The 20,778-nt window shown below is 42.6% G+C and overlaps 1 protein-coding gene across 5 annotated transcripts in view; it reads left to right on the top strand.

Annotated features, from left to right (window-relative positions):
- Positions 1-16,946, top strand: part of USO1 (USO1 vesicle transport factor) — a 63,831-nt gene extending 46,885 nt beyond the window's left edge. For all 5 annotated transcript variants that reach the window (XM_073340341.1, XM_073340340.1, XM_073340345.1 and 2 more), the window contains 7 exons: positions 154-292; positions 5,079-5,242; positions 9,778-9,867; positions 10,945-11,034; positions 13,256-13,357; positions 14,584-14,799; positions 16,513-16,946. In XM_073340341.1, coding sequence (XP_073196442.1) covers positions 154-292; positions 5,079-5,242; positions 9,778-9,867; positions 10,945-11,034; positions 13,256-13,357; positions 14,584-14,799; positions 16,513-16,584 — 873 coding nt within the window. In that variant the 3' untranslated portion in view covers positions 16,585-16,946. The remainder of the gene's footprint in view (positions 1-153; positions 293-5,078; positions 5,243-9,777; positions 9,868-10,944; positions 11,035-13,255; positions 13,358-14,583; positions 14,800-16,512) is intronic.
- Positions 16,947-20,778: the final 3,832 nt, after the last annotated feature.

Here is a 20,778-nt window from a genome sequence, read left to right as displayed (position 1 = left end):
ATACAGGTACTGCCCATGAAAAATATCTTTTGTAGGCTGAGTAAATAAAATCTTGACTCTAATGCATTGATTTTATTGCTTTGCAGCATGTCTCCCCATTGATTCATTTTCCACAAGTAATTAAGGAGAATTCCAATTTTTTTTCTTTCACAGGATCAGCAGCTTGAAGAGTTAAAGCAGAAAGTTAATACTTTAAAATCTCAGAACGAACAGCTTCAGACAGCAGTTACACAGCAAATGTCACAAATCCAGCAGCACAAGGACCAGTATAATCTCCTTAAAGTACAGCTAGGTATACTTCATAAAAACACTGAAATCCATCATTGCTTCATAGCATATTTCCAATTCTCTGTGTAGTTCATGGCAAGCAATCTAAATTCTGCAGAAACCAATCCTTTCCAGTTTCAACAACGTGCTGTCCTAAATTCTGCAGCACGCTATAATTCACACAAATGAAAAACCAGGACCTATTTTATTGAATTAAATAAGAATGCAACTAGAACAGTATTTCTACCAGTATCTAATTTATTAAATTAGATTAAAAATATCGATGTATACATTTTTTTTATATTGCCGCCATACTTTCAGTTATTGGTGATGGAATATCTTGTGTGAACAACTGATACATGGATTAGAAATAGGGAAACTGGCGGTGTTCGCTGCAGGGGCCTGGGAAGTGGCAGAGCAGCTTGAGAGGAGCACTCAGCAGGTTCAGATTCAGGAAACAGAGTGGGGAAGCTTGTCCTTTTCCCTCCGCCCTGCCATTCATTGAATTTTTACTTCTATGGCTCTCTTCAGGTACTGTCTGAACATGTTAGACAAAGGTGGAGGAGTCAGCAGCTAGTTGCCTTGCTGCTCCTTTTTTTCATTCCTATTGGATGCCATTTCAGAAAAAGTACACGAACTGGAGGCTCCTGCTTCATGAGCAGCAGCGAAGTGCCACCAGTTTCAGGTGTCCTCAGGTTTCACAGTTGATGTCCCTTTGAAATGAATGGGGTAGTTCACGCTTGTCAGAACTATCATTCTGGACTTTTGGAGTTGCAGGAAGACAACCCCATATTGCTTCACATTTGGAAGTCAGCCTTGGCAATCAGAGGCTAGAAACTTTTCTGAGAACACAAAAGGTTGCATTTTGCAGCCCGATTGCCCAACAATGCATGGATTTGCTGTAAAAAAGCAAAAAATGGGGCATTGTGTACAGTAAAATCTCACTCATGACTTTAGGGAGACCCAAAGCAGCTAACCCAGTTTAACAAACTAGCAAGATACTCTACTGCTATATGGATTCTGTCCGCTTGCCATGTCAAGCGTAGTAAGGTTTATACCTCATAACGAAAAAGTAAAGGAGTTTTAATGGTTTTGTGTATTAAAAAAATTAGTTATAGGCCTCATTACCACATTCTGGTACTAAATCTTAGGCCATTTTGTGTGGATTAGGGAAATGAGGGTGTTGCCATATTACAGGAAGCCTTTTCTTACTAGAGACTGGCCTAATGGCTTCAGTAGAATCCTAGAAAGTGTGGAAACGTGGAAAAGTTGGTAAGGATGAGTAACAAAAGAATAGTGCAAGCAGATAGGGTCAAAATCAGAGAGGCTAAGACACAAAATGAGTTACACCTAGCAAGGAGCATAAAAGTAATTAAGAGGAGGTTCTGTAAATACATTAGGAGCAAGAGAAAGATGAAGGAAAGTGTAGGTCCACTACTTAACGGGGAACAAGAGCTACTAATGGATGACATCAAGAAGGCTGGAATGTTTAATGCCTATTTTGCTTCAGTTTCACGAAAAAGATGAATTGTGACCAGATGCTCAACACCATAGATATTAACAAGGGTGACAGAACACAAGCCAAAATAGGGAAAGAATAGGTTAAAGAATATTTATATAAATTAGATGTATTCAAGTCAGCAGGACATGACAAAATTCACCCTAGGATATTTAGGAACTAGCAGAAGCAATCTCAGCATTGTTAGGGATGATCTTTGAGAACTCCTGGAGGACAGATGAGGTCCCAGAGGACTGGAGAAGGGAAAACATAGTACCTATCTTCAAAAAAGGGAACAGAGGTGGCCTGAGGAATTATAGATCAGTCGGCGTAACTCCAATACCTGGAAAGATACTAGAACAAATTATTAAATGATCAGTTTGTAAGCAATTCGAGGGTAAAAGGTTAGTAAGTAATAGCCAATATGATTTGTCTAGAACAAATCATGCCAAACCAAGCTAATTTCCTCCTTTGGGGTTACTGGCCTAGGGGATGGGGGGAAGCAGTAGATGTAATGTATGTAGTTTTCAGTAAGGCTTTTGGCACAGTCCCACATGACGTTCTCATAAGTAAACTAGGAAAATGTGGTGTAGATGAAAATACTATAAGGTGGATACACAGTTAGTTGAAAAATTATCCTCAGAAGAGTAGTTAATGGTTTGCTGTCAAACTCTGAGGCCATATTTAGTGGGGTCACTCAGGGGTCTGTCCTCGGTCTGGTTATTAGTCAATATTTTCATTAATGACTTGGATAATAGAGTGGAGAATATGCTTTTATAAAATGTGTGGCTAAAACCAAAGTATTGCAAGCACTTTGGAGGAGGGGATTAGAATTCAAAGTGACCTTGACAAATTAGATAGTTGGTCTGAAAACAACAAGATGAAATTAAATGAACACAAGTGCAAAGTACTTCATTTAGGGAGGAAAAATCAAATGCACAACAAAATGGGGAATAACTGGCTAGGCAGCAGTACTGTGGAAAAGGTTCTGGGCCTCGGGGGGGGGGGGGTGGGAAAGGGCACAATTTGAATGAGACAGCAATGAACAAGGCTAGTATCATTCTCGGGTGTATTAACAGGAGTGTCACATGTAAGACCCGGGAGGTAATTGTCCCCCCATTCTTGGCACTGGTGACACCTCAATCTGGAGTATTGTGGCATCCAAAACTGGACACACTTTAAGAAGGATGTGGACAAGCAGGAGAGAGTCTAGAGGATAGCAAGAAAAATTATGAAAGGTTTAGAAAATCTGACCTATGAGGAAAGGGTAAAAAATTTGTCATGTTTAGTCTTGGGAAGAGAAGACTGAAGGGTGGACTTGTCAACAAGTCTTCATATATGTTGAGGCCTGTTAAGATCATGGTGATTAATTGTCGTCCTTGTCCACTGAAGGTAGGACAAGAAGTATTCTGCTTAATCTGCAGTGAGGCAGATTTAGATTAGCTATTAGGAAAAACTTTCTAACTGTAAAAGTAGGTAAGCTCTGGAATAGGCTTCCAAGGGAGGTTGTGGAATCCCATCATTGGAGGTTTATAAGAACAGGGTGGACAAAGACCTGTCAGGAATGGACTAGGTATTCTTGGTCCTGCCTCAGCATTTGGGTCTGGACTAGATGACCTCTCGAGATCCTTCCAGCCTTACATTTCTGTGACTACCCACTTGTGGTTTTAGAGATGTTTCAGGATGAAAACTTTCTGTCATTGGGTTGTACAATGAAAATTTGCTCTATGAATGACCTAATGTATTCTATACAGATGAAGCTTATAAAATTCATCAATGTGATGTAAGCGCCTAAATGCCATTGGCTTTCAGTGGGACCTGGGCTCCTAAGTCACTGAAGAAAATGTTACCTACTCTGTACAGTTAACCCTGAGTATATGATACCAGTGCTCAGGAATCGACATTGGCATTGGTTGCTGTGGATGTCTAGCTGCCGTTTATGGTGTTGGCTTTGGCCTACGAGACTGCAGAGAGGCAGACCCTCAGGCTGGCAGGTCTCAAGCTCTTCGCTGTCCTACTGCTGCAGCTGAGATCAGTGTAGGCACTCATGCTAGTTTCCTTGGCAAGGCGGGGTAAGGCAGACACAATAGGCCTGTGCCTCGGGATCCAGCCCCTGTGGCTGTGTGAGCACATCAGAATCTGAAGCGTTTGTCATTAACGTGCGTTTGTAGCAGTGACTGTTGTGAAGAAAAGCTTAAGAATGAGGACAAAGCATGGCACATGTGCGTGCCTGCGACTGTCAGCTCTTGAAACAGTAGCCCTGAAAGGTATGAACTGCCTCATGCGTCTTAATGGGATGATAAAGGCCCTGCCGATGCCATCCCAGCAGAGAATCAAGCGCAAGAAGAGGGCAGTGGGCTTGGGCCACATGCAGATAAACCCCAGCTACGGGGTAAGTGGCGGACCTCTTCCCTGATCCCACTGTTGCACCTGAGGAGAGAAGGGAGCTGTGTGCTGCTGCCCTACCACCACTGCTCCAAGTAGGCAGAGGATGAGGCCACGCAGGGCCCACGTCAGTGTTCCTTGGTCCTGCATTGCCGTTTTCTTTGGCATGTAAGGGGACTGCTCGTGAATGCTGTCTGAGAGCCCCTCTGCTTATGAACTCCCTCCCTCCATTGATCCAAAATAGCCCATATCTGTTAACCTTAAGGACAGGCTGCAAATCCCATGTGCTTGGGGGTCTGTGTAGGGTTTAAAGGTCCGGATACTCTGGACTTTTCATGCTGGGATGGAGGGATTAGGCAGGCACTCCAGGCCGTGGGGGGCACTACAGTTCTGTGAACAGGCTGATTTTACGTAGGGGGCAGTTTAATTTTATGTTCATATTCTTGATGTGAGTGGTGTTACCTGGCAAGGCATCTTGAGCCTCGGATATGTATTCCGATGTCTGTCGAAATAGAAATGAATTTTAAAATTTGTGCCATTAGGTCAAAACACAGAGTGAACTGAAGTATCGTTTTCTGCATTAGGATGTTTGTGGTGAAGTGCAGGCCTACACCTACTGTCCCACACTTGGACTCTTCACCCTTTCATTGGTTGACTACATGAGCAGGCGGAAACAACCACATGTACTTCTTTTTTTTTTTTTTTTTTTTTAAGGCACGGCAAGTTTCTGAAGTTCATGCACGTGTTTGGGGGTAGATTTCTGAACACAGTAGAATATAATCTTTTAATCTTGAATAGTTTGTAATTCCATTTCTTTATGGGGGGGGAAGCAAATTACTGTAGACGATACCTTGTGTGAATGGGTGTAGTAAATGTGTAAACAAAATCTGTGCTATTGAGTACTAATTTTCAAATATCTGGCCATTAGGAAAGGACAGTCAGCATCACAGTTCCCATAGCGATATGCTTCAGATGAATGGCATTCAGCCAGAAGAAATCAGCAAATTGCGACAGGAGATAGAAGAATTGAAAAACAAGCATGAAGCGTTACAGGGACAGCTGAGAGAAAAGGATTCTGTGATTGAAAACATGGTAAGAAGTGACTGCTTCAGTATGCAGTTGCAGAGCTACTTAAAAATATTACCTTCATGAGGCTAGAAATTCTTTGCTGTGGCTGTCAGCACTAGAAAGACAATGGTTTGTTATAACCAGCTAACCACTGATTACAGCAAACATAGCTTGAGTTGTCTGCACAGAGCTTTTCTGCCTCAAACTGTGGGTGAGAGTTTGTGTATCCAAACCTACCACACTGCCAAATTGTTTGTACTGTGTACTCCAGGGAAAAATCTAGGCAGCTGTTCTGTACTAATTCAACAGTGGAGATAATGCCCCAAGGACATGCAGGCAGTATGGTTCCAACAGAATGTGAGCATTGCGCCCCGGCACATCCTTCTGGACAGAGGGCTGGCTGGATGGAAGGAGTGGAGGACCCACTAAACTGGTTACACAGATAAGGAGGACCTAACCATTCTAAGAAAAATTATGAACTGGTTACATGGAGACTAGTATGTGGTCTTATATGGAGCAGATCCAGCCACATAAAATTGGCCATAGCCAGAGCTTGCCACTATTTGTGCTAATGTAGACACCATTCTGGCTATTGGCCTGCATATGACATGCTACCCTGGTTGGCACGGCAGTTTTGGCCATCTCCCTGATCTCATAAGGACAGCAGAGACTTGGACTTTCAAAAAAAACAAAACCCCTCCCCTCCAGCGTTGGAACAGCCCAGTGAGAGTTGTGCCCCAGTTCTGAAGGAGGAGGAAGACAAACCTGGTGATAATCCCATTAGTACAAATGCTCTCTTGGATCCAGAGACACAATCCACCTCTAATTCCATGAGCTAGTGCAGAGAATGAACAGCGAACATTCCCTGTACTTGTAACCTGGAAACCTCCCACCCAATCTGACAGTGGCAAGATCACCCTTCTGGTGCTGATAGGTTTATTCCAGCCAAACTCACCTGGATAAATCCCTCCTCTGGTCCTTCCAAGTAATCTCCAGGTATCAGGAATATATCCAAGAATGAAACTGAAGCAGGAGGGCTTCAGTGTAGTATCCAATATCAAATTGATCTTTTGACCCACCTGATACCAGAAATTCTTGATACAGGGGCACTCCCAAAACATACGAGATAATGTACTTCCCTTGGTGCTACATTTCCAAGAGCGGTCAGCATTGATCAGGCCCATTACCATTAGCCTATGTGGGGACCAATATATTCAAAACAGTGTCTTTTGGTGAATAAGCTGTAGTCTCAGGTCTATAGTTGTTTTTTAACACTAAATTGTGATACTCTGTATCTCAGAATAGCACCCTGGGATCCCCGTGTTCACCATTGTGATATGATTGTGATGTGTGGTATGAAACTCACCCTTATGATATGATATGGGCACAGTGGTCCCACAGTTCCAGGTTGTACCTTGGGACTCCTCCTCATAGATATAATTGTATTCCATTGGGTTGGAGGTAGTTGTATACCTAAATTTCTATTCCAAGCAACTCTCAAATTATCAATCTTTGGCAGTTTTTTGGGGCCAGAAAATGGTAAAAGGATACCACTGGCCGAGTAAATCCAGGAAGTTTCCTCCAAAATAATTAAAAATTCTGGAGGTTCTGGAGCTCCCAGTGCCTCTGGGCCAAATACATTTGTAAGTAATTCTTTTAACTGGAGATATTTCCATGCTCTGGAGCAGGGCAAGCCAAATTCTTGCTGAAGATCTACAAATGGTTTAAATTTATCAGTGTCAGATAGCTGTGACACAGGCATAATTCCTCTGTCCATCCAATCCCTCCGCATCAAGGTTTTGCCGCTGGCTTTAAGGAAAGGATTGTTCCATAGCACTGCCTCTGCATAGAAGAATGGATGGAAGGAGAACTTTCTAGCCAGGCTTGACCAAGCTTGCCTCACAGCCATTACTGTGGGAGCTCTGGAGCCATCAGATCTATAATAATTTGTACCTACAATGCCTGAAAGGGGGAGAAGGTTTACCAGTTCTCATTCCATCTGAATCCAAGATGGGGTCTGTGCGGGGCCTAATAGCCACAAAGGTGCCTGGCTTAACAAAAAGGAAATATCATTTCCAAGTTGGGAAAACGGAATCGTCCCAGAAACAGGGGGAGCTGTAATTTCTTCAGGGCCAGTCTAGATTTCTTACCTGCGCCTCAAATGAATGTTCTGAAAATATTATTGGATTTCTTAAAACTTAGTTTGAGGACTAGAACTAGAGAGACCCCTCAGGACATACAAAATTCTGGGAAGGACATTCATATTCTGAGTATTAATTTTACTCCACAAACTGAGGGTTAACAAACTCCATCTCCACAGATAGTTAGCCATTTGGGCAATAATTGGTTCTATATTTATCTTAGGCATGTCTAAATATTTCATTTAAGAAGATTGCCATTAAAAGTCCCAGTCTGATAAAAGACCTTTGTGGGCATATTTGTTAATGTCTAAGATTTCTGATTTACTCCCAATTAATGGTATGTCCTGAGAGGAGTCCAAAATTATTAATAGTGGATAGAAGATTAGGAATGCTGACCATGGGCTTAGCTACCAACACAAGAGCATCATCTGTGTAGAGGATACTTTTGTGCTCTGTTTGGCCCGCCTTGATACCATGAATATGCTGATTTGCTCGGATAGCGATCTAAAAGTTCTAGAGGTAAATCGAGCAGAAAATGAGAAAGGGGCAGCCCTGCCTTGTACCTGTAGGTAATGGAAAAGGGATAGAAACAATACCATTGGTAACTACCCTGGAAGCTGGGTTAGAGTATAAAAGTTTAATCCACACCATACATTGTTTACCAAATACAAATTTTGTTATGTGGTCAAAGGCCCTTTCAGCATCTAAAGAAATAACAGCTAAGAGTTCTTTAGAATCTCTCAAAGCGGTAATAATATCCATTAGTTGATTCAAATTATTGGAGCCACAAAGTACGCTTATCTGTTTTGTTTGTGTAATAAATTCACAATGTGTGTGAGAACTTTTTTTCAGTCGCATAGCAAGAGCTTTAGCTAAAATCTTAGCGTCACAATTGATTAAAGAAACTGGCCTGTAATTACTACCTAGTCCAAGGTCTTTCCCAGGTTTAGGAATAACTGAAATTACATCTTGTCTTAGAGTGGATGGGAGAGTCTGCTTTTTCTTGGCCTCACTGAACATATTCAGTAAACCAGGTGTTAAAGTTTCAGATAACTTTTTGTAAAATTAATTTGGGAACTCATCTGCGCCAGGAGTCTGAGACCAGGTTTGAATGATATGGAGGAGGGAGATGCTAAGGTGTACAAGACATTTAAAGAAAATGTATTGTAAAGATTTCAGATTACCCTAGAGACCAATTGAATGGAGTACAGAAACCTCAGATTGTTTGATATTATTACAATTTGTTGAATCTGTACATAAAATGTAGTTTATGAGAAAATGGTTAATGGGGTGAGGGTTGAAGGTGATTATGGAAAACTGTTTGATCTGACAGCCCAGGAGCAATGGTTAGGTAAAGGCAGCGTGTGACCCAAAAAAAAAAAAAAAAATCCACAGTTTTAGAGGCTGCAGAAATTGCTAATATGTTGAATCAATGGACCATGGGTGGGTACAAACCCAGGGGAAGGGAAATCCCCATGTCACCCAGGTTAAGCGGGAAGAGGGGATTGGAAATAAACCTAACCGCAACTTTGAATTAAAAAGCCAGGGGAGCCTCGGGCTTAAAACCCTTTCTGAAAAGGAAAGGCTAGTGATCTGCCATCACTGTGGGTGGGGCTTCCGGCCATATAAAACTAAATTGGCCAAAATGTGCAGTAAGTGAATGCCCCTGTCGTTGCTTCAGAGGCAGTGGTAGAGCAGGAGGAAATCCTAGTGAACGATACAGGGATGGGTTTTAGGAGGGGGGTGAAGAATTTATTAAAAACGCTGTGTGACTCCATGTTAAGGCTGTTTTAGTGCCTGAGGAGTTCACCCTTGGTAACTGGTTGGTGAGATCTAAGTGTAGAGCACACAACCCATTTAGCGTTTGTGCCTGGCTTCCTAACAGTCTGCCCTGAGGTTAGTACTCACCTTCTTGAGTCACTATAGACAGTAACACACTAGTCCCTAAGTATGATGCTCAGTGTAGCAGAGTGGTATTTCTAGTAGTCATGATCTGCCTTCCTGAGAGAGGACACTGCTTGCCCAAGTCCATGAGTGGGCATGAGGCCACTCAAAAAACTAACGAATGTTACTTGGTGGTAACATTTGAGATGTACGTGGCCCGCCCTACCCACTGCTCTCTCCTCCAAGTGCTAGTAATCCAGCTGGACTTTGGGGAGGAGGCAGGGGAAGGAAATAAGGAGGTTGGTGTGCTTTCACACTGCGTGTGGGTCAATGAGGGGCAGAGGGCCTTATGAGGGGTACTGCTTATTAGAGGTTTCCATAGATGCAGGCTGTGCTGTCACTGTATCCACCGTGGGTGTGAAAGCGTGAGGTCTGTCTCAAAGAATTCCTCGAGATACAGGTGAGGAACCCTTTTAGCTGTGAGAGAACACTTTAATAAATCTACTTTCATGGTTGCTTTTTCTCGTGTTGCAGAAGTCTTTGCAGTCAGAAACAGGAACAACTGAGCACTCGTCACAGATAGCTGCATCTGCTGGATTGGAGCAGGCTAATGAACTACGTAGGGTGAGTTCTTGATGCTTTGATAGATACTGAGTCCAAACTTCCTTTGTTTGTAACCTTGGAGTAATTGTGTGCGGTCATCCATTGGGCAAAGCTGCCTGTTATGGCTAGTAATAGCAGAGGATGGGGAGATGGTTGTAGGCCAAGTTTCCATTGACTGGTAACATTGGTTCCAAAGTGTGTGAATATTTAGACTTAATGTGCTGCTCTTCGTAATCCTGGAGCATCAAGACCATCAATCCTGAAAAGAATGAGCATAACTTTTGTGTTGAGGTGAATTAAGCCATTGGAGAAACTTACACAGAACTTCTGAAGATTCGTGATGGTCTGTTAGCAGTTGCATATCAGAAAACATCACTTAAATTCTGATACGCATTATAAATATATAGTGTTCAGAGCCCTTTCCACCAGGGAAAAGAGCACCTATATTAGGAAATGACCAAATGAAGAAATCTGTGATGTCTGTCTAAAAGTATTCCACTATTAATTTTATCCCAATTAGAAAGCACATTAATAGGTACAGTACTTGGATTGAGAAATGCTTTATCTAAGATAACTTGCATTTGGAAGGTTTCTGCAACATAAATTAAGATGCGTATAGAATAGCCAGCAGCCAGGAGAGTTATGAAGATGTAATCTGATAAGCTTAAAAAAATGTAACAAGTCTCAAATAGATGACTAAGAAGTTTTGCATTCCATACAAAACATTTGGCTACTTAAAAATTCCATGAGGTTATTAATGGTGCTGGGGTGGTACCCTTGAGGACTCTGTCAGCGTGCCTAGCGTGGCATTGGTGGACAAATATGCCTCTCACCAGAGGTGCTGGTTTGTATAGTGGGGGTGCTGAGAGCCATTGAACCAAACTGTAAACCCTGGATATGACGGAAACCACTTCAAGCCTGGGCATGCGGCAGCAGCCCTAGTTCCACCACCAATGCTTCTCACTCCTCACATAACTAACTTGAAATAACGTGGTCCATAATTTGTAGCTTTTACTTCCAAAGAGAAATTGAACTTTTGTTCTTACCTAACAGTCGCTATTCAAAGCAGGTGAATTCTGTTGGGGTTTTTTGACACAGGAACTAGAAGCCTTGAGGATCCAAATACAGTCACAGTCTTCGGACATCTCTAAACTTCAGTCTGAGAAACAAGAGCTGCTACAACAAATGGTAACTCAGTAGGACTCTTATAGCCTTTCCTGATCCTGGCCTTATTGATTAAAGTGTAGAAAAATGTTTTTCACTCTTTTTTCACTTTGTCATCATTCATAATAATACAGAGCCTGTTCAAAACCAAGCCCTACTGCTGGGGGAAAGCCCAGGTACTAAGCTGAACTATTTAAAGCTTTAATATAGAGTTTTAGGACAGTATAGCATCACCTTAATCAAGCCTAAAGTATAAGTAAAGCAGATCGAGCAGGGTAGTGTAATGATGAACTGCCCACTCCTGGGGCACAGGTAGGCTGTTTCTGGCATCAGATCCATACTGGTCTCATCTGGTGTAAATCCTGAGTTGTCAAACCTCCTTTGTTAAACACACATCCTTTATATCTTGTCTCTTAACACCACATAGGTGCAGATTATTAAACATCTATAAACATTACATTCTAAATATATGTTCACACACAGTAACCCAAAATCCTTTTAAATGGCTAGATTTTTACTTCTCTTGCTAAAACTCTTAATTGGTACCTCCTTATCTGTCTGTTTTTAGCCATCACTATCCTCCTCCTTACTCAGTCCAGCTGTCTTTTCCTTGCTTTCCTGTATTCCCTTATTTCTGACGACAGCTGACTCGCTCTTACGTATCTGCTTCTTGTGGCCTTGGAGTTACGGGTTGGCTAGTTCTGCTCAGTCAATATCCATCCTCCCAAGTCGGTTTTCCTAGGGAGGTTTGCATGTGTCTGGTAAATGACACATTTGTCTGGTTTGCTTTGCCCTGTTATCTACACAGTCCAAGAATCCACTGTAGATAAGACACAAACCAACTTTCTGATTTTTACAACCTTTGAAAGCAGTGTCAACAAGACACATGCAGAAAGCAGAAAAGTTGCCTTTTACACATTCTTGAGACTGTTGATTATACACACGCACAAACACACACACACACTTCTCTAACATTATTTAATATACATTTATCTGACACAATTCGTTATGTATTTCTTAACACTACCTTGATGTAACCCCACTAACTTCAGTGAAATGCGGAGTCCTTATTTTCCTCTCATTTCAGTCAATATACTGATGAGATAAGTAACAGTCAATTATCAGTTGATACCTGATAAGAGCTGGAGGAGTATGCCTTCACAGAACCAGGGCATGTGTTACACCATTGCATACTTGTATCACTTAAGAAGCCAGGGGAAAGTGGCTTAATATTTTAAACTCATACTGTACGTAACAAGGTCAGAAAAAGTGTTGTCAGTGTGTTTATTCCTGAATCTGTTGCCTACACCATATGCACGCTTCAGTGTGGTTTAATGGATGTAATCTTGGTACACAATTGAGTGGGCAATAATTACTTAAAATGTGTAAGAAAAGTGGACCTGTAATTATGAATGAGATTTAAAAAGACTAGGAGGTACAACAGTGTAATACTGTACATTTAACTGGCAATTTGTTGGCTTTGGAAAAAGTAATTACATTGGCTTGGTCATCATATAGGGCTTCACCAGCAAATCTTCTACATGTGAAACTGCCAAAACTCCAGGAGTGTTTGGAGGTATTACAGATTGGGGCCACTGTTCTATTAAGCATGTAGTTACTTAGTATTTTAAGAGATGAATTTTAGACCATGAGTTTAGAGATCACACTGATAACAAGAATCTGTCATTGTCTGTAGTTTCATGGCAAAGCTTATACAGTTACTGTAAGGGAAGCATTAACAAGACAATTTACAAATGAAGGAACTGCATCATCTGATATCCAGTACCTGGGCACAACATGGGTGCCCACTTAAATGGCTTTCTTATACCTCTGCAGTAATCGGGTATGGAGGTGGCTTGTGATAGTTGGCTTCCTCAAGGAAGAATCTGCTTTCAGGCAGTTCTTTGCCTTACTAGTGTCTGTTACTGCGGGATGTGCTTATGGAATGCCCACCAGCCTGCGTCTCAGAAGCCCTTCTCATGGCTGTACATAAACCTGTTGCTGTTTTGAGTGCTGTCAGATGCAAGTTCCCATTTGTGAGCTCTCTATCTGTCTGACAGTGTATAGAGCCCCTCAGAGATCGGTCTGTCTTTGATTTTGTCCGAGTACACATGTTGTACACAGTTCCAGCATGCTGGCTATATGGTGGGAAGAAGTCTACAACTGGATGAGTGAAAATTACATTGACCACTGTGTGTATGATTGAAACATTAACTGCTCTTGGTGTTGAATATCTATTCTACAGAATACAGCTTCAGTTCCCGCTCTGGGCGACAACAGTGCTATAACAGCGGCAAAGAACAGTGAATTGGAGGGCAGATTGTTGCAAGAGATAAAAGAATTGAAGGTTGGTCATTGGTGAAACACAAAACCTGAAATAACTGCGTACTCAGTTTTCAGTTATGGTCACAATTTTGTGAAGTGCTTCAGTATTAAAGGTGACCTGCAAGGGTGGGGAAGGCTTTTGAGAGTGCTTCGAGTTTTTGGGAATTGACTTTCTTTTACTATATCCAAAAATCTTAAGCTTTTTCCTGTTGAGTTTTCACATTAGAAATCCGGCTCTTGTCTGCCCTGACAGATTTGGTCTGGAGAGCTTGAGAAGTGACCTCAAGAGTCAAAATGAAAGTTAAACAGTTGAGGATGGGAAAGGCATTTTTAGTTGAAATTAAATACATGTTAAGAAAACGGAGTTTTAAACTTCAGTGACAGGCAAGCCTTTATTGAAGATTTAATGCTCTTGGGCCTCTAATGCTTGAGCACTAACCTTGTCTTCTCAAAATGTTCCTTCTAAGGCAGTCATAAAAATTGGGGTAAATGGGGCTTGGTGCTTCTGAACTTTTTAGAATAAAATGGTGCATGCGTGCATACCTGTCAAGTCTTCCTTAAACATCAGAAAGCAAAACCCAACTTGAAAGTGTCGTCCAGGTCACCTGAAAGCTGTGTTGAACGGGAGGGGTTGTAGTTGTAATAGCAGTCCTGCCTGGATTGCCTTGGAGATTGCAGCCAGGACTTGGGTGTGACTGGTAAAAGCTAGATGCACCTTTGACTTCTTTCTCTAGTTCCCAGAGTTCACCATCCCCACCCCCCAGGTATGAAGTCTTGTGTCTTTACCTCTTTGGGGTGGAATCCTGCAATTCTCCCACTCAGACTGGGTACTGGGCCATAGCACATTGTGTACCAACCGTGATTAACGCGGCAGGTCCAACTTGATTCAGCTACCTGCAGTTCTTCCCTTTGGGAGTTGTGACCAGTGGTGAGTACAGTGACCCATAGCAGCCTTCTTAAAACAAAGTATTGTTTAATCTCTGGATCTGAAAGCATGGGCTCCTGCTGCTTTAGCTAAAGGACAAGCTCATAGCTTGAAGGCAGTAGCAGGTTCATAAACCTCTACACATGACCTGATGGCTAACGAGGGACAGACACCGCACATGCAGGGGTAGGGGTTGTAGAATTGAAGCTCCAGGCAAAGTAGAGGCAGGAATGTTGAGCTGTCATGAATGGTCACTTGAGTGACTTGAATGAGCTGACTGCTTGGTATGTTAGTGACTTTCCTATTTTTGTGACTATTGCCAGAGTGAAGTTAAAACACTTTCTGAGGAAAAAGCATTGCTAAAGCAGCATCTGGACTCAATCAACAGTACAGTTGCTGTCTTGCAAGATGAGAAGAGCAAACTCCACCAAGAAGTTACAGAATCTAAAAAAGAACAGGATGACCTCCTGGTACTTCTCGCTGATCAGGATCAGAAAATACTTGCACTAAAGAACAAGCTCAAGGAACTTGGGGAACCGGTAAGATGCCTACCGTCACTCCCAGTATCTACATTGTATAGGCTAGCAGTTGTAGAAGCAGACAGAAGAGTTGGCAGAACTTACAGACCTATCCCCTATCTGCCATAAATAAAGCAGGTGCACAGCTAGATCGTGGGCCAAACTGGGTATCAGCTGGGGCCCAAAGTAGGGGGTTTTGCCCCCATATGCACCTGGTACAATGAGTGTGTGACCATCTCTCCATGCAGGGACCTTGCCACAACCCTGCCTGCCTATTTCACCTTGAGGTTTGCTGGCTGTATTACATTCTCCATGGAGCTACCGCCCTTGGACTATTAAAAAGCTACAACTCAAAAAGCTGCAGCCTGCTTATGAAGTGGAATAGAAGTGCCCTGGAGTTGGCACTGGCTTTCAATGATCTTACATGTGGAATTTTATGAGTTGGTTTTAACATACATAGCCCAGTGGCTTCGGACCTGATTGCATGTCTCTCTCTCTCCATGACACATTGCCACAGTTATAAACAGGGTCACTCTCAGGTTTAAAACTCGCGCCCCCCTTGCTACTCCAGAGCCTGGATTTTGTTACCCATCTGGAGACATTGCAAGGCCCATCTTTTTGTCTTCTCCTCACAAGCATGTTCTTTAAGAACCATAATCAGGGAGGCTCATGGACAGGAATAACCGCTAGTAGCTTTTAGCGTGTTGCTGTTGCATGCTTGCTAGAAAATAGGTCCAGACAGCTCTTGTGTGCAGGAACCTGTCTTGGGTTAAAAGTTGTCTTTCAAAACCACACGTGGCTATTTTGTACTTCGTCTGCGAGTGGGTACGTCCCAGCGATACATACGGTACTACCAGATAGTAATCCACCAAGTGCGCACGCTAGATTGGCCCCTTTCAGGGTGCATTGCTTCTGACAAACCCCACCATAATTTACAACTGGGCTTGTGCATCGGATCACATGTAACTGTCACTCTTCTGCTTATGTGGTTGGCCAGGTGACTTTTGGTTAGATTTCTTCTTTGAATACAAGTACTTCATGTGCATCTCTAAATCCTATGTCTCTCGATGTAAGATCTAGCCTTTCGGTGGCACATAATACCCCTCTTGGCCATGCTACACCAGTTCGTAATGTCCTAATTCCAGTCAGTTTTGAAAGAAATGTGTGGAAATGTTTCTGTTCAATATTTCTACAAACTTTGGTCCAAGTTTAAATAGAGAGGGTCCGTACAACATTCTGTGGAAAGTTTGTGGGTCATCCAATTATTAAAGAAGTCATAACACTTAATGGCTTCATTCAGAGGGTTTTGAAGTACTGCATAGACATGAAGTCTCAGCAATCAGTATGGTAGGTACTCTCATTTTACTGGTGGGGAAACTGAGGCACAGAGGAAGACTTACCCAAGGGCACAGAAAATAAGTGACAACTCTGGGAAGTTCCGTGTCCAAATCCCCTGCTTTCACTCTAGACGACAGTTTTCCTCTTCCCAGGACTGAGTGAAATAAAACCCGCAGATCTCAGGAGTTGACTTCTTAGCTTTGATGTCAGGATCAGTGTGGTTATCCAGGATGGTTGATGCCTAGAAGTTGAAATACTGATATAAATGCAATTTGTATGGTAATTTTAGGTTTGCTTTAGGCTTGTTTTTCTTTACTTTGCAATTTGTTTGGTCTCTGGCTCATACTCCCCTCAAATGTTGCTTCTCTCAAAAGAAATCCCTGATTTTTATTTCAGGTGGAAGATGAGGATGATACTGAATCTGGAGACCAAGGTGACGAAGATGAGGATGGGGAAGAGGAAGACTAATAGTGCTTTAGTGTCACCATGACAAAATTAGAGGTTGCATTGTAATACAAAATTAAACTAATGCTGTTGACCTACAAAGTAAAACATCCACTTACGGAAGCAAATGGGGAAATAATGTTCTGATTTTCTGAAGTGAAGTGTTTGGAAACCACCATAGGCGAAACAAAAATCACTGTTAAGTTAAACAAAAGCATCCCAACTTCTAACAGTTTAGAAGCCGCTTTAGACACTGTTTAAAGCATGAGGGTGACAATGCTACTGCCGTAGTTCATTGTCGTTTACAGAAGTTCTGTGCATTTGTCTATCATTTTAATGTTTCTTTGGAACTCTAAGGTGATTAAATACATATGTATTTGGTTTAACATCTGTTGAATGGAATCATTGCTTCTACATTCAGCATGGAGCTAATCAGAACTCATAGGTTCCTTTAAAATAAGTGGCTATGTTGTGGGATGTGGGAGTGGGGGCTGGATGAGTTGGGGATTGTACACACCCAGCAGCTTCCGGTTCAAGTGTACTAAAACCAATTGAACTGAACAGTGTTGCGTGCCTTGACACCTGAAATGGCTGCACCACAGTCTGTACCTCAGCGAAGAAACCCAAGGAAACTGCACCATTATGCTAACAATGAGAATGGAGTTGCATAGAAACTTGCAACAGTATGGTAGCATTTCTAAGCTCAATATTTAAAAAACAAACACACACAACTCATCCGAAAAATTAAATGTGCTACCAGATCATCATAAATGATTGTTGTATTCTTGAGTCAAGAAATGAAAAATACAACTGATTTATGTAATTTATTGGCTTTTATGCAGAGTAGATAAGAGAATAGATTTTAAAAGAGAAAAATTAATACACAATGCATAAATTTCATGTTTTGGTAATAAAAATAGATATGTCCATTTAGTATTCATTCACTTAGTTCTCTTGTCTTGTTTTTAATTGTGGATTTTACTGCTCATTTGCATTTGAATCAGAGAGGCTTAAAAACACCAGTCTGGCTGGATAGATTAAAAGGGTGCTCTCAAAGGTACTGGTTTCATAGCTCGTCAAGCTAACTTGATGATGGTGAAGGGTCAGTTTTTGAGCTGTTTAGCAGTTTGTAAGAATGAAGCTTGTCTTTGATTCTCCCAAGATGCTTTCATAGCCCAGGACAGTATCTCATAAGCCAGACAAGTAAGACTTAGACAAGTGAATGAAAATGGTTGGCTGGCTATATTATAAACATTTTAAAATTCTCTTGTATGTATTTATCATCTCCTGGTAACAGCTCATTTATGGGTTGAGTTGAAACCATCCTAAAATAAGGAGTTAGGAAGAGAGTTTGCTTCTGCAATCCCTTTATGTTCAAACTTATTGAAGTCTGTGGGAGAGGAATAAGGGTCAAAGGCCATGGCAGAGTAGAGTCCTGGGCCGTATTGACACAAAGGAGAGTTTCTGTGAAAGGTTTTCAGGTTGTTTGAAGCTTTATGCATGTTTGAGTAGTCATTTTAAAGTACACTTGGCTGCACTGTGAATTCTTCAGCCTGTTGACCTAGACTATATAATACCCTATCACATCCTTAACTAAAACCATGTACCATATCTTGGAGGGTCTTTCCACTTTAACTAGCCAACTTGGTTTGCCTGTAAGTGGTGCAAAATAACCATGCCTCTCTGAGTCAGGGGACAAGCATATATTCAAGAAGTCGTCCTGACATTGTTCTGATTGACATATATTGGAGTGCAAGACAGTACGGAGACCGAGTAGCTGGGAAAGCTTAAACGTGGCCAGCCATTGACAATTTACTACTACTTCTGGAATTAAGCAGAAATCTCAGTGTGTTGCTCAAAGGAAAGCTGGGGTTTGTCTTTGAGCAGTGTCTCTACGAGTGCTCCACTCTACGGGTGCCTTCCCTGGCTAAGTCTGCTCCATATTGATGACCTCTTGCTTTTCCCAGCCAGACCATGGAAACCAGGCTTTCGTATGGCAGTGCTTATGTAGCAACGTTGGTATTCGAATTCCAGCTTCACTAGCTAATGATGCTAGAGCTGGTCCAACCCACAGGCCGCAGTGGTATAGTTCAAATAACAAGATAGTGTATGGCCTGATAAAAACAAAGCATTGCTTAATCTCTGCTAAGGGGAGGTTGGCTGAAGTTTGCTTAGAAAGATACTCTCCAAAGGTCAATGAGTATCTGCTGATCTTAGGTTAAGGAGAGCCCATGAACGCTCTAACTGCAGGTCCCGGAGGAAGGATGTGAAAGACTCCTGCTATGAGGAGAAAGTGAAGAATTCATTTGTATGTGCCGCAACGAGGGGAGAACTACACAAAATGTGTGTGTGATCCTGCACATCTCTGGGTGGCTTCAGTGACTGAGAGCTCTCAGTATCTCTTCACAACACAGCAGCTTCAGGGCAAAGTGTGCCTATGTGGTATTAGTGGCTAAGACTAGACTAGAGAAACATACACAGCTGTTTCACCCCATTTAACCCCGCTTGTAGGCACGCGGAGGGATAGCTCAGTAGTTGGAGCATTGGCCCTGCTAACCCTAGGGTTGTGAGTTCAATCCTTGAGGAGGCCATTTAGGGATCTGGGGCAAAAATTGGGGATTGGTCCTGCTTTGAGCAGGGGCTTGGACTAGATGACCTCCTGAGGTCCCTTCCAACCCTGATATTCTATGAACATAACCATTGCATTCCTGCCTCAAAATATAGCCCCCGGCAGAGATGGGAGACTAGGTTCTCTTCTAAATACAGTTGGTCTGAGACCTTAATAAAGGTGTTAACCTTGTAATTTCACACAGCAAAGACACTTGGCTAAGTCAGCCCACATTAAAGGATTACGGTCACATCTGACTAGCTCAGAATTAGGTTAGAATGATGGAAAAGCAGAGTTGCTGTCTCCTCGCTCAGCCTCCATGTCCCCACCCCGCCGGGTGTCTTGTAAAGCACAATGCCCGAACCGGGGAAGTGGAGGAAGAGAAGGAGTCTGGCCTGTGTATGCAGTCAATCACCCAGCCCCCAGTTTGGAATGGCCTGTATTTTGGTACGGAATCGAATCTATGTCAGAACAGCAAACACAGGGTGAGAACAGCCCATATTTAATTCACATGATCATGCTGCTACATCTGCCTATTCAGGAAATCCTGTTGTAAAGTTGATTCTCCTCCCCGACCTCATCAAAATACCTGCTGGATAATCAAATAGCACCCGGGGATGCTGCTTGTGGTGGCTAATAAAAGGGTTCAGGGTTCTCCTATTGACGGCTGTAGAGCACAGAACCGAGCTGGGCTAATAAGGGCTTGAGACTTCAGTGATCCCAGCATCTGAGCTATGCCAGGAACTTCTTGGGGAGGAAGGCTGTGTATGCGGCTGGAGCACTGAGCTCCCAGTCACAAGGATAAGGCCTTGCAAAGCAATGTGGTGGGGAAGAACCAGGTCACCCATAAGGCTGGCTGGGAAACCAGAATTCCATTTCACTAACGATACTGCGGTTTCATTACTGGTTTTTGTTCTGAACTGGGATGAAATTCTAGAGCCCCACTATAAAATAGGCAAGCTATTCTAGAGGGTCAAAGCAGGGCCTTGAACCTGGGTCTCCCAGATCACAGGAGACTGACTGGTCTTGGGGGAAGACTATCCCCACCCCCAACCAATGAGGAACTTGGGACTCACCATGCCTGCTTTTATGTACCAGATATGTGACACGCAGTTGCAGCACAAAAGACACACAGCACAATGGGACTGACCCAAAGCCTGCTGAAGGCGTCCAGCTGCTCTAACGCACGTTGCCCATGCTCACCATTGTATTGCGTGTCTAACACAACATAAGAATGGCCCTACTGGGTCAGACCAAAGGTCCATATAGCCCAGTATCCTGTCTTCCGACAGTGGTCAGTGCCAGGTGCCCCAAAGGGAATGAATAGAACAGGGAATCATCAAGTGATCCATCCCCTGTTGCTTATTCCCAGCTTCTGGCAAACAGAGGCTAGGGACACCATCCCTGCCCATCCTGACTAATAGCCACTGATGGACCTATCCTCCATGAATTTATCTAATTCTTTTTTGAACCCTGTTATGGTCTTGGTCATCACAACATCTTCTGGCAAGGAGTTCCACAGGTTGTCTGTGCGTTGTGTGAAGAAATACTTCCTTTTGTTTGTTTTAAACCTGCTGCCTATTAATTTCATTTGGTGACCCCTAGTTCTT

This window comes from Lepidochelys kempii, chromosome 4 (genome assembly GCF_965140265.1).
Source record: "Lepidochelys kempii isolate rLepKem1 chromosome 4, rLepKem1.hap2, whole genome shotgun sequence".
In the NCBI taxonomy this organism is placed as follows: Eukaryota; Metazoa; Chordata; order Testudines; family Cheloniidae; genus Lepidochelys; species Lepidochelys kempii.
The sequence above is the reverse complement of the archived record's forward strand: the minus strand, read 5'-3'. Positions and strand labels throughout refer to the sequence as shown.